We start from the raw sequence: 13,834 nt of genomic DNA on the forward strand, positions 1-13,834 counted from the left end.
TGCTCTAATTGGCCACAGCTGTTCTAGTTAATCTAAAGCAAACCTTCCTCCCTTGGCAGGGAATAAGGCCCCCTGCTAACACTCTTATGCTGCCTTCTGGCCATGCTGTATCACAGGGACAGTTAATTATCTTGCTCATAAGTTAATCAAATTGTTTTTGCCATTTAGAGTTCTATTTTCCTGAACAAAATGAGCATTTTGCAAACGCAACAAGAAGTCCAGTGCCATCGGACTCCTTGTCGTTTTTGTGGATACAGACTAACACAGCTACCCCCTGATACTTGACATTTTGCATACAGTTTGGTAAAGACCCATTTGCTTTTTCCAAATGGGAGCGAACACACCAGTTTACAGGATCACTCAAGAATACCTTTTACATGAAATATTATCAAGGGAAATGAATATTCTGCCTCTTCCTCTAACAAATATGGGCTCAACTCAGAAGAATGAAATGCTTTCAAACGTAAGTTCTGCTGACCTCCCCTCCCCACTATCACACACAAAAAATTCTACTTGTGTTTATTCAACTACATAATTTTGAGTTCAGAAAGACATTTAATCCCTGCAACAGTCAGGAAGTGAGATTTGTGAAATCAACAGTGTGACTCAGCTAGGTCAGAGGAAAAGCTGTAAAGTCCACCTGAGCCAAAGCATTCCACAAAAAATAGACAAGGGAGTTCACCATATACAGATATTAATAAGTACAACCCTGTTAGGATTTTGTTTTAGCAGCCATTAGAAAGATCCTGTTAAACAAGGCATAGGCCTAATTCTCCCCCCCGCCCACAATAACCTAGTATTCTTCAATCAGCAAATCCACTCATAAGTGCTCTGAAACAGGAAGAGAACAAGTTAATGGCAACTTCAATGTTTAAAACAGCTAAAGCTATTTTGACCTGGCTGATTTCAACATGTGAAATGTTTGTACAAATAAAAAAGCTATCCTTATGATGCTGAGCTCACTACCTCAAATATGAAGGAGATATTTTAACCAAAGAACATGTAGCTAAATGGCTAAAAGCCATGAGAATTTATAATTGCTCATTTAGCTAAAAAAAACAACTCCCAGTTTTCCTTGTGCACAACAGAAATATTAAATTAAGAGGACAAAATGACCACTTAATGTATACCAAGATATACAGACATGCTAAGTTACGCATAAATATTGTATTTGTTTCTATAAAGAAAAGGAGATGAAGAAATTTACATTTTCATTTTCTTCATAAACAGGACACATATTAAAATTTATTTGTATGGGACAGTGCTAAGGTCTGCACAAATAAACACGCACAAAAATAGCTTCAGTGCTTAGTATTTTCAGGCATGACCTATATAGAAAGTAATGGCAATCCCCTTTTCCTAACTTGGCTAGTCACAAGCATGGACGTTCTGTCTTTCAAGTGTTATAGCTCACTTGCATATTCAGGTTAAATTATGCAATACATTGAACTTTGGGATACCATAACATGAGAAAGGGGAGTGTGCCTGCTGTACGTATCTCATATACTAAACACCTTTTCTCCACATCCACTTTGACTGGACTCTGATCTTAAAACCACCAACTCCGCCCAGCATTTTGCCAGCTTCCTTTTATCAGCACGCCAGTTAACTTTGTGCCTGTTGCTGTCTCTGAAAACCTTCACATTTGCAGAAGCTCCTGTAGGAAATGTATTACCAGCAGATAGGCATCTGAAGGTGTGTCCCACTAGCATGGCCACACCTCACCATATACATTTCAAATATGCAATAGATCTTTAGTTGGTCTTTCCATCTTCATGGTACTGTGACAAAGGTTGTGAAAAGACAAACAACGACAATGTATGTATACAGCCTCCCATCCCAGTACTAACCAAAACTTTCCTTCAGTTCTAAACATCCAGCTGTTCACAACAGAATTTTCTGTCTGCTGACTCTTTTCTTCCCCACTGGAGTTCAGGGGATTCACAATAGCAAAACGAGTATTTATAGGCCACAGTTATTTTTGTTTCCAGAGTCAGCTTTTTAAAACCTGGCTTTGGTAGCTGATTTCAAAGCAAAGCTCCCAATACAAAGTACTCTTGATCGTCCTATCACATACATACCAATTCCTTTAATAAGCTGACAGTTGGGAAGTTCCACTGGTTCCAGCTCTCTGGAGGCATTCAGTTTACGTCTGCAAGAGGAAATAATACAGGTGAGTGTAACAGATCAAAGAGAGCTTTACAAACTGAAACGGTGTTGACTGATATATGCCGGCTAGCATATAAACAGATTTCATAATACTATGTATTATCTGCACTATATACACAAGTGTGCATTAAGTGCAAATATCGTAACAGTGATACGGCTTAAACTGATCTATACCATAATCCTTTTCACTTATGCTAAGTCACCCATAACACCTTGCACTTATTGAAGCAGGCATTTGGCACAAGCAGATAGGAAACTTGTCAAAATCAAGATATATTCATTCTAAGTCTTAGTACAAGCTAGGGAGGTAACTTCATGGACCAGTACCTGGAATGTGAGTATCTAAAACAAAGATAAGGAAGGAACAAGGGAACTGGGACAAACTGATGGTTTGGGTTTTAGTGATGTATAAAGGGAGGTGCAACTTGTAAAATCATACAAATAATCCCAGCTGAAATGTATACCTTGGGGAGCACACTTTCTGCGTAAGGCAAATATAACATTGCTGCAGGAGACTGCTCTTTGGAGATTGGTATAGTACAAAACTTTTTTCCTGTACCATATTAATAAACCTGACTGACATTGGTTACATGGTCTCTTAAATGTATTTTATAATGTACCAAAGCGTGGTCAAGCAATTGACTATACAATTTATCAACAGGCTAATGCTCAAAAGGTCCCCACTTACCTTTACTTTAGCTATAGAACCAGCCATTTCTCAGCAAAATGCTAATGTTAAAATATAAAATAAGCATCAGAGTGGTCTTCATATATTAATTTGTATAACTGCAATAGTGCCAGATCCAAACATTCAAAAATCATGAGTAAGACTTTAAAAAAAAAAAAAAAAAAAATCACCCACAAACATGGGATATTTATAAATAATAATTCTGGAGCTTTTGTTAATCTCCTATTTGTGAGCTTTTAGTGTACCCTCACATCATGTTTTCAAGCTTCTGTCTGAAATTATGATGGATAGACACTTTCATTAAAAAGTACCATAAGCTGAGATTCTCACATAACTCAATGACTCAAAGAGCTGGGACTTTAGAAAGTCATCCATTATTGTGGCATAAAACGGAAAGCATTGGGAACACTGTATAGACTGAGCAAATACAACTTTAAAAATAATTGCTGTAAACTTTGATGTCCAGAAGTTAAGCAACTCTAGCTAGATAGGTTTTGTAAAGTTACACTTTATGCCTAAATTAAAATACTCTAGATACCAGGCTCCCACATAGGGCCTAACGCACTAAGTCACTATTTCAGAAAGAAGGGTCACCTCCTTTCCCCCCAGTCCAATTACTATTTTGGGGGTCCGTTCATTCCATCCTATCACTCCTATTGCTTTCCAATGCCAAAGTATTTTGAGGGGCAGCACTTCTTGTTGGTGAATGACAGGTGGTACTATTTTTGGTACAGCATGTTTGGTCTACTACTGTTTTGTTTCCTCCTGTGCCAAACACTGAACACTTTTGCCCCACTCCCTGCCACAAGGCCCCGCCCTCCACTCACACCATGCTCCCTCCCTCCGTCGCTCGCTCTCCCCCACCCTCACTCATTTTCACTGTGCTGGGACAGGGGGTGACGGCTCCAGCTGGGGTGCAGGCTCTAGGGTGTGGGTGGGTGTGACATTCCCCTGGTATTATCTGGACCAGTGATCTGCTAGGTCACTCCAGTCCTTGACTTTGGGAGCTACCCTTACCCTGCTCTGCTGTGAGAACCCCCATTTCTGGGCTGATCATGCACAGCCTCTGGCATGTAACCTGCTCCTTGGATTGTGCAATTGAATGATACTAGCCAATATCTCCGGTCCCAGACCCAACCCTAGGAACCTCCGTCTTGCAGTGTCCAGTTACGCCCACTGGATGCTGTAAGCTTATATGAGTTTGTCAATTTAACAAAGAAATTGATATGTAGGCTTGTTTTCCCATCCATGAAGACACTGGTACCATGCCAATAGAGGCCTTATGCTATTTGGAGATGTGGTTTATCTTGGCTGACAGAGAATCAGGGTGTTAGCAGCAGGACTCAAAATTGCTCGTGGGTGCACATACAGATGTGAAAAAATAAGGCACATGTTACCAGCATAACTGTGTAGTGTAGGCCTGGCTTTGGTATGTAGCTAGTTACTGGGAGCTGTATACACTACAATAATACCCCACAATCTATTTTCGCATTGTCCTTCTGCTCAAGAAAACTGTTGCAAATGGCTAGTGAATCTGAGACATTTCTTTGCTGCATTACCTTTTCCTTCAGCCATAGTCCTACAATGACCCGCCGAGAATGACCGCTCTGGTCACAATTCTAAAATCAATTGTTCAAAGGTCACAGTGACCAGAAGCCTGACCTCCTTTAAAATACCCGCTGTGTTCTTTCTACTAGCTTACCTCTATAAGCATAGGGGTCTGGCTCCATGTAAAGCTATGGGTAAGCTTTGCCTGCTGTCTTGTCTAGAAAAGAAGGCCTTGATTTCCTTGCCCTGTGGGGAGGTGTGGTGCAAGCCCAGCTGCGGAATAACCGCAGGAATATAGAGGTCTATTCCGTCATTACAGAGAAGATGCTGAAGCTGGGGTAGAAAAAGGAGATGAACAGAAATGCCGGGTCATGGGGAAGGGAGTCCAACAGAAGAGCTGGGGCTACCCCCTAATAAGTGCTGCTTCTATGCAATTCTGGCAGGGACTCCATCAGCAATCTGTAAGTAAGAGTGGACACCTCATGAGACCCAGAGGAAGGAGCCCCAGTAGTGCAGCAATGACAAGAGTGTTGGGAAGGAGATGAGGAGGATACAGACCCCCCAGACAGCCAACTCTTCAGGAGACTAATGGACCCCACCCAGACACAGAATCCATTGAGGACAGGTAAGGGAGCTCAAGGAGCTATATTAAAGCATAGTTTTCTCTCTTTACTTTCTTAATGGGCCCCAAATCACCTCCACTCCCTTTCAAAATAGCAGTTGAACGAGCACAGTCAGAGAATAAAAGAATCCCTTTTGAAGTAGTCAGAGCCAGTTTATTTAAAAAATGTGTCGACAGGAAAATAAGAAACTATCACAGCCATTTAGTGCCAACAGCTTTTGGGAGCAAGATAAAATATCTATCACCATAAATCTATTAAATGCAAACCTAAACAGATACATTCTGAAGCGATACCAGAGTATTAGAAAAAGTCAAAAACCTTGCAAGCACTCCAGTAATTAGTCAGGCAGACTATGGTAGAACCTCAGAGTTACAAACATTGGGAATGGAGGTTGTTCATAACACTGAAATGTTTGTAACTCTCAACAAAACATTTTGGTTGTTCTTTCAAAAGTTTATAACTGAACATTGACTTAATACAGCTTTGAAACTTTACTATGCAGAAGAAAGATGCTGCTTTTAACCATCTTAATTTACATGAAATAAGCACAGAAACGGTTTCTTTACCTTATCAAATCTTTTTTTTAAAAAAAACTTTCCCCATTTTTTCCCCCAGTAGTTTGCATTTAACATAGTACTGTATTCGCGTGCGTGTGTGTGTATCTGCTGCTGCCTGATTGCGTACTTCTGGTTCCAAAGAGGTGTGTGTTTCACTGATCAGTTCATAACTCTGGTGTTTGTAACTCAGATTCTACTGTACATGATTTTTATGTAAACATTGCAAATGGCAGTGCTTTGGTTTTCCAGTCCTAGAATCTTTGTTTAAAACATGTATGCTGTACTTTGATTCAGGGGTAGGAAGTGGTAGAGATGGTGCTCGTAGCTCAAGGAGGGTGACTTTGCTTTGGCTTGCAGAGGAAGGCAATGGCAAGAACTTTCTCCTCTCATGGGGGGTTTCCTGGCCATTTCTAGGAAGTGTGGTTTTGTTCTGTCACACTAGGACACCTTCTGTGGACCATCACCAACTGGCAGCGTATGGGCTAGGGTGACTTTAAGCCTCCCTGAGCAGCTGTCTACCCTGGGGGCCCTTCCCAGCCTTAGGAGTGATATCACCCATGAACACCACTGCCTGTAATAAAGTCAGCAATATTTACTGCACTATTCCTACACTTATTGCCCAGGACACCGCACGGTCCTTACACCTCCAACGGCAGGCTTTGAACAGCACTCTTATGCACTCACTATGCTGGGAGTTGCTGAGCAGTCCTGAACCAAACCCGACCCTCTGCAGATTTTTATGTAAATCTTTCTCTCAAAACTCCCTACGCTTTTTCACATTGCTTTTCCTTTCTGTACTGTCTTTAAATAAGACAGATGTTGTTAGATTTATCAGCGGCCTTGGCTTGGGCATCCTTGAGAGGCGCAGCCTCCACTCCTGCTGAAACACTGACTTTGACCAGGAAGGAAAGAAAAAAGGACCAGGGAGGACATGTTCTCTGAGCTCCTCCATTGCTCAGAGCCCCATGCATGAGAGAACAGAGATTCAAGTAAATCCCTGGATTGCTTTTATGCTGGAGGAAGGATCTAGAGATGCACTGAGAAGACCAAGAGATGCATCAAATTGTGCACAAAGACATCATGCAGTTCTACATGCAGACGCAGCTGTTACAAAACATAATGGAGCAAAATGCCCAAAGACTTCCACCCAGCAGCCCTTGCACTGCATGGACAATTCTATGTTCCAGGGACTATTCATCCCCTACACTCTCAAGGCACCAGCATCGCCTGCAGCAATACCTGTCCATATTGCTCAATGCCAATGACAACTGAGAACTGCACAGTAAAACTGAGTTTTGTGAAAGACATGCTTTATTTACTGTTTCTTACAAAGCAAAACATGTGACTGCCCAAGTCAGCACCACTATTTCCAGACTCATAGCAAGTGTTTACATATCATTTAACATTCATACACAGAGTGATAGATGTGGCAATTTCCTGTAATATCCTTGAAAAACCTTATTAAGTTTAAGTGTCTTTGGAATCTGTTGTATTAAATGCAAAGATTATGTATTACTGTGGGCTGGGATTGCATGTCATCTCTCTGGGGATAAATGGGAGGTGAACTCTAGTAAATGTTATCAACTGTACTGAACAATGGGCCAGATAAGAATGAATTTTTGGGACAAACAGTGTCAAGTGTTTGTCTGGGAAATCTCTAGAGGGAGGTGAATACAAATTCCCTACTTCCAGTTATGCAAAAACTCAATCTTTTGAAGCTATGCCCTGAGGAAAGGGCCATTGTCTGCCGATAATCTGTTCTCAGAGTCTAAGGTCAAAGGCACAAGAAGGGAAAGACTAAAGACTAATCCATGCATGGGTGGCCAGTTCTGAGCTGAGGCTGTTATGAACTTGTAGCCACAGAAAAACTCCTTAATGGGGTTTCAAGAATTGACTCTTACCAAAGCCCTCCCTGGAGTTGGGAGGTGATCTCTAGTAAGCTTATTTGCATGTGTGTAACTTCTATTGTTTTCTCTTAAAGTGAAAGCATTATAGAATAAACATACATGGTTAGAGAGGGCTGTGTGGCAACTTATAACTGCTGGTAACTACACTGCTTGTAGCTTCTGGAGAGAAAGAAAAGCTCAGAAGCAGACCTTTCAGGCAGCCTGGCTTGCTGGGAATATCAAAGCGTAGGCAGAGAACTGCCTGGAAAAACCTTGGTCAGGAAAGTGAGAGATGCGAGTCTCTACCCCATGGGGGAGATGGCTGATTAGTTGGGAGCCTAGAGTGGTAGCCCTTGATAGACCATGGAGGGGGAATACAGGTGCAGTTGCCCAGAACAGTGACACCTAGTCATGAGGCATCTACAGCATCCTTTTAATCTACCAAATGCACATTCAACAGTCATCCCGCATCTGCTCAGGTGGGAGTTAAATCTTTCCTTGCTGCCATCCAGGGCTTCATCAGCCAAGGAAACAAAGGCTAGGGGAGGTCCCCAAGAATCACATGTTGGTGGGGGTGAAATGCCAACAGTATGCGCCGGACTGAGAAAAGTGTCCCTGACTGAGACTTTCAAAAAAAGTCCAGTATTTTTGAAGATGTGAGCGTCAAGCTCCTTCCCTGACTAGCCAATGTTAATGCTAATTGATATGATAATATCCTTGAAGCCTAGGTGGCAAATTTCATGTCCCAGGCCATGTCAACACTAAAGTTTTGCCAGCATTTTTTCAAGTATACAGCTGTTGACATTTGTGCAGCTAGAACATGTGAAAGCTTTGCTGCCTTTGCTGATGCCATATATCCTCCGTGTGAGAGATTGCATCAGCAAAACCCACAGTGCAGGAAGGATAGGCATCCATCAATGAAATGTCCACCTGTGATCCACCAATGCTTGCATGAACACAGAAAAGTACCCCTTTCTGTTTATGTACTCAGAAGCAAACTAGTGGGAGGTGCAGAATCAGAAAGTGTAGCCCATATATTGCCCCCTCTCCCTTGTTTGGAAAGCCCATTCCATCAAATTCCTCTGTTATTTCCTGCACATTGCCCAGAGTCACAATGCTGTGCAGCAGGATATACTTAATGGATTTTCCCCCACCCCATACCATAGATTTTCCAACAGTAAGATGATTGACTACTAACTAATAGCAGCCCAGAACTGCAAGCCTCCAGAGTACAATCACCACTCATGTCTCCGTTCTCAATGCAGCACCCATTCTAGTATCCTTGAGCTGGAGGACTCGGGAAGCGTGGCACTCACCTCCAGGAACATGGCCTTCTGTGTCCAAAAGTGCTCTGGCCACTGCTAATCATCCAGATTTACATCATTATTCAATCCCACCACTTGGTTCTCATTTCACAGGTACAAATGCACTTCTCCACTGTTTGTAACTGGTCAGTGAATGCCTGAAGCAACTGGGACTGTCTTTCTCATTTTTGCTGCTGTAGGACTACTAGCGGTGCCAGCTGAAGTTCAGAATATAGAAGAATTACTCACTCAATCTCTAAAACAATGAAAATTCTGTTGATCTCTTCAGCATCTATGCTTCTCCCAGCAAGATAGTAGAGAAATTGAAAAGCAAAGAGAAGACCAGAGGGTATTTTAATAACAGTGTGAAAAAAAGATTATGTGATGGAACAAAGAGAATTGTGGGAACTTGATCCCAAGTTGCCATAATTCCCTGAGAATGCTGGTATCCCACAACGCACTGCAAAAACACCCCACAAGAAAATGAGACAAACGGTGGTGTGGTGGATGCCTATCCTTCCTGCACTGTAGGTTTTGCTGATGCAATCTCTCGCAAGGAGGATACACGGCATCAGCAAAGGCAGGGAAGCTTTCACATGTTCTAGCGACACTAACGTCAACAGCTGTATACTTGAAAAAATGCTGGCAAAACTTTAGTGTTGACATTGCCTGGCACATGAAGTTTGCCACCTGGGCTTCAAGGATATTATCATTTCTAACAATGTCTCAAAATTTATAACTGAGAAACTGATCCTCATCTCTTTAGGAAATTCACTTGGAAACGTCTGAAAAAAAAATAACCTTAGTATACACTCCCAGCCAACCCCTATCCCACCACTGCAACACAAAAAATGCAACATTGAACATCTTCATGTGACTATCACAGTGTTTCTCCTGCTTTTAGAGAGTTTCTTGCTTGAGACCTATTTCTTCTACATCTGAGGAATACAAAAATGGTTTAAAAACAACAACAAAAATTCAACGCAATAGAAGCTTTTGAAGTACACTCTCTGTATCAAGTGTTCAGGAGAAAGTTAGCATCTGCCAGAAGTCAATGGAAGCTTCAGCATTTATTTCTGTGGACATTGGATCAGGACCTTATTTATTATTATGAATTTTTAAAACTAAAGCATAATAAGAACAAGAGGAAAATAAGTAGAGTGTCAATGCCTTTAACAATCACACATCTGAAAACATAGCAGTTCAGCTACATTAAGAATTGTTCTTTTAAGAAGTGGAGGCAAAAGTCCATGAATAGTGTGAATTCTTACTATGCTCAGACCCCACAGCAGAGATAGGATGTGAATAAGCTGCCTCCACTGCTGTAGATATTAGTAATACAGTATGATGCATACACCAATTTAATACAAAATTAATCACTTTTCACCTCCAGGAGTATTAGAAATTACGTTAAATGTGTTTGAAAAAAGACAGAGATTGATAGGACCCTTTCCACTATCATATCACCAGGCCATGATGTGCCAGAACTCAAGGGATTAATGTGAACAGTAACAAAGCTATAGAGAACTTAATTTTCATTTTCTTTTGGAGTGGGAGATATCAAGAAAAAAAAATCTCACTTTCCAATCTCCTCCTTCCAGTACGTATTAGAGGAAACTAGACAGCATTCTCAACTCTTATCTGAAGTTGTACATTTCCAGTCACCAGGCAGTACTGCTGTATTAGCAAGGTTGCAATATAGCAGGCTTATAATGCAGCACATGCACACATCAGAAAAAAAAGTAATAAAAATAGAATATTCACAAAGCACTTTTAGTTTGATCTGTTTCTAGCATACAACTTTATTTTAACAGTTTTCAATATTACTTCAATCCTGCTTATTCAGCTTTTGACAGGGGCCTGCTACTTACTGTGCTCTGAAACAACTCACCCAAAAATAAACTAGGAATGCTAGAACTTTATCAAGATCCCTACAATGTGAGGCATAACAGTAGCAATTTTTTGTTGTCAATAAATTTCCCATTAGTGCTCAGACTAGTGGTAGGACCAGCACTGAACTGAATTTAGTTCAAAACACTACTTCTCTTAATACACTTGTACTGCACTCTACCCTGTAAACAAAGAAGTAGTAAAAAGTTTCTTTGTAATTAGCTACAATGTTAGATCTAAAATTTAAATCATTTAAATGTTGTTCCTCTGATTTCTTGCAAATATTTTTACATCACTCATTATTACCAGGATAAGGACTCCACTGTCACCTAACAAAGTAATTTCACATTCACTTTTCTAGCCTAAAGCTACTAAAGTTACATGGTTATGTTTCCAGATAAGCTATTTCTGTAATATTGTATTACTAGCCTTTGCTATATGTACTCTCTGCTTCTAGGGTTTAATAGCTTTGATTCGTTTAGTATTCATCTCACTACTCAAAACAACTCTGAAAGTTGAAACCGTCGTGTTCCCTTACTGGAAGTATATTGGTTCAAGTTCCAGATAGTACACAAACTAGTTTGCTAGTGGCTGTTTATTCACAAGTTCTGGCTTTAAAAAAAAAAGTTATTTATTTTTGCAATCTAAGTTATTTCACAACAGATTTTTTTAAAATGACTGATGAAATTGTATTTACCATCTTGACCGTGTGCCAACATACCCTCAGTCATTATGACCTCTGTTGGAAGAGGAACATGCAAGTAAACAAAGCTATCCCCTTAAGGTTCATACTTCACAGACCCCATTAGCTCGGGTTAGAAAAGGATTTGACATACCCAGCTAGGACATCAACCTACTGTAAATCTGATTTACCTGGGGTGAATATTTCTGAAGTTAGTTTCAAGCCCGGCTTAGAATGACCAATGCAAAAGCAAACAAAGCAATGTGCTCCGACTGCATCTGGAGGATAACAGGGTAGTTTACATTAAACTCTCCCTTCCTCCGACATATTCAGTGGCATTTCTATACGGGCAAGCTGCATGCCATGCTAGACAACGAGATGAACTCCAATCCCCTGGGAAGATATACAACCACTTTTTTAAACTACGATGCAATGTCAGATGCTCAGCGATCCAGGCTCTACAAAGCCAGGCTCTTCCGTCCTGCACCGCTTTGCTCCAGCCAGCTTTGCACTCAGCCTGAACCCCGCAGGCAAGCTTTGCCAGCCAATGAGGGCATGGGAGAAGTGCACAATCGAGCCTTCTCTTCACGGCACTTCTGCTCTGCTTGCCCCGTGCAGAAGGACAAGAACCCTGGGCCATAAGGACGTGCGGGACCAAAGAGCTCCCACTAGACCGGAGTGACTTCTAATTCTCTTCCCCACCCGGGGCCGTTCCATTCCAAGCAGCGAACGCTGGGCTGTGGACACACCCCGCCCCCGCGAGGGAAGGAAAGCACGAGCTAGACGGACAGACCCCGGGTCTCCCCAGAGCTCGCCAGTCTCTCCAGGGGACAAAGCCCCCGACTTGCCCCGGCTCGGGCCAGCTCCCTGAGGCGGGGCTGGAGCCGCTTACCGAAACTCCATTAGCCTCTCCCCGAAGAGAGCGGCAAGGATCCCGGCCAGAGCGAGCACCAGCACTTTCCCCATGGCGCTGCGATAGAGACCGGTCTGCGCCCCGCTAGCGAACCAGGCCGGGCGCGCCCGCCTTCGGGCGAGGGCCCCAAAGCTCCGCCCCCAGCCACTCATTGTCCCCTCCCAGCTGCCAGAGCCTAGTGCCGGGCTGCTAATGGGGGCGGGGGCCGGGACTCCGCCTCCCGCCTCGCGCTCCGCCAGGCTAGCCCTGCGCCCCGGGAGCCTGGCCGGGGCTGAGCGCTGAGGGGCTGGCAACGGGAGAGACACAGACTCCGTGAGTAGAACAGAAGGGGCAGGGGACTCTTCTACTCCAGCCTAGCAAACATCAGCCAAAGGAGAAAGACCCTGGGCTAGATTCGCACAGGAACTTGCGGCAAGTCTGTGCTACACAATTAATTCCACCCAGGTTGCATGGATGTACAGCCACAGCAGTAACTGAATCGGTTTTACACGTCCACACTATGCTCCTGGTGTCGGTGATGCGCGTCCTCGCCAGGCATGCTGGCACCCATTTAACTGTCGCTATGTCCTGGCTTCTGAAAGGCAGCAGCAGTCGGTGTGAGCAGCACTGTTTCTACACTGACACCACCTCGCCCTAACTACATCGACCTAAGCGCTGCGCCTCTCACAGAAGTGTTGTTATTAAGTGGGTGGAGTGGGCAAGTTACATGGGCAGGAGCTACGTTTTAGTGTGGACACTTACAGCATTAGGTTGACGGAAGCTGCCTTATGTCTACCTAATTCTGTAGTGTAGACTGGGGCTTAGGCAGACACTTAGCCTGAGGCATCAGTCCGCAGGCACCTAGGGAACTTCTACTGCAAAAATGTAGGTGCTGGGGGAGTTTAGGCACCTACAGGGTTTGGTGGCATCTGAGGGGGGGGATTTGTGAATCTCTGATTCTGGAATTTAGGCAGCTAAAGTGGTAGCTAGGGGACTAAGTCTCTTGGGGAATCTTAGCCCTGTGTCTCCAGTGATAAGAAATGGCCAAAGATTTCCCATTAAAAAGCAATGAGGGAAAACTATATGTGTCCCCAAGGGAAACAGGCGCAACCAGCATTGCTAACCTGCAACGATTCAAAAAGCGTCAGCCAGGCCTCCCTCAAATTACAAGATTAGTTTAAAAAGCATAAGATTTTAAAATAATAAATATTGGGGTCTTTTTTCTTTTGGTTTCTGAACCTTTTAGGTTCACTCCATGGTTGCCAGCTTTTCTCTGAAACCATGAGGGCTAGAAATTTACTTTTTTTAAAAAAAATGGAAGCTGAGATTTTCCTGTAATCTCTTCATTTCAGCATCTATGGCAAATCAGCTGCCAGAGAGCAGATGCATTCCCCTCCACCCCTTTGCACTACCCTTTGATGTCCCACTCTGCATGCATGTGGAACTCAGACATTTTTATTCTTGGTTCCATACAGAGTTTTTACATGTAGGGAACCTAGGCACACCAAGATCAAGTGGTTTAGCAAAGGTCACTCAGGAAGGCTATTGCAGACCTAGGAATTGAATCAAGACCACCTGATTCCCACTCCAGCGTT

At 42.9% G+C, this 13,834-nt stretch overlaps 1 protein-coding gene across 1 annotated transcript in view; it reads right to left on the minus strand.

Annotated features, from left to right (window-relative positions):
* LOC116829229 (serum paraoxonase/arylesterase 2-like) overlaps window positions 1-12,397 on the minus strand; it is a 63,548-nt gene extending 51,151 nt beyond the window's left edge. Inside the window, exons 1-2 of the mRNA XM_075062355.1 lie at window positions 12,240-12,397; window positions 2,082-2,152 (exon numbers count right to left, since the gene is read on the minus strand). Of these exons, the coding sequence (XP_074918456.1) occupies window positions 2,082-2,152; window positions 12,240-12,313 (145 nt within the window). The 5' untranslated portion in view covers window positions 12,314-12,397. The remainder of the gene's footprint in view (window positions 1-2,081; window positions 2,153-12,239) is intronic.
* Between the last annotated feature and the right edge of the window lie 1,437 nt (window positions 12,398-13,834).

Source organism: Chelonoidis abingdonii, chromosome 2, assembly GCF_003597395.2.
Source record: "Chelonoidis abingdonii isolate Lonesome George chromosome 2, CheloAbing_2.0, whole genome shotgun sequence".
Lineage (NCBI taxonomy): Eukaryota > Metazoa > Chordata > Testudines > Testudinidae > Chelonoidis > Chelonoidis abingdonii.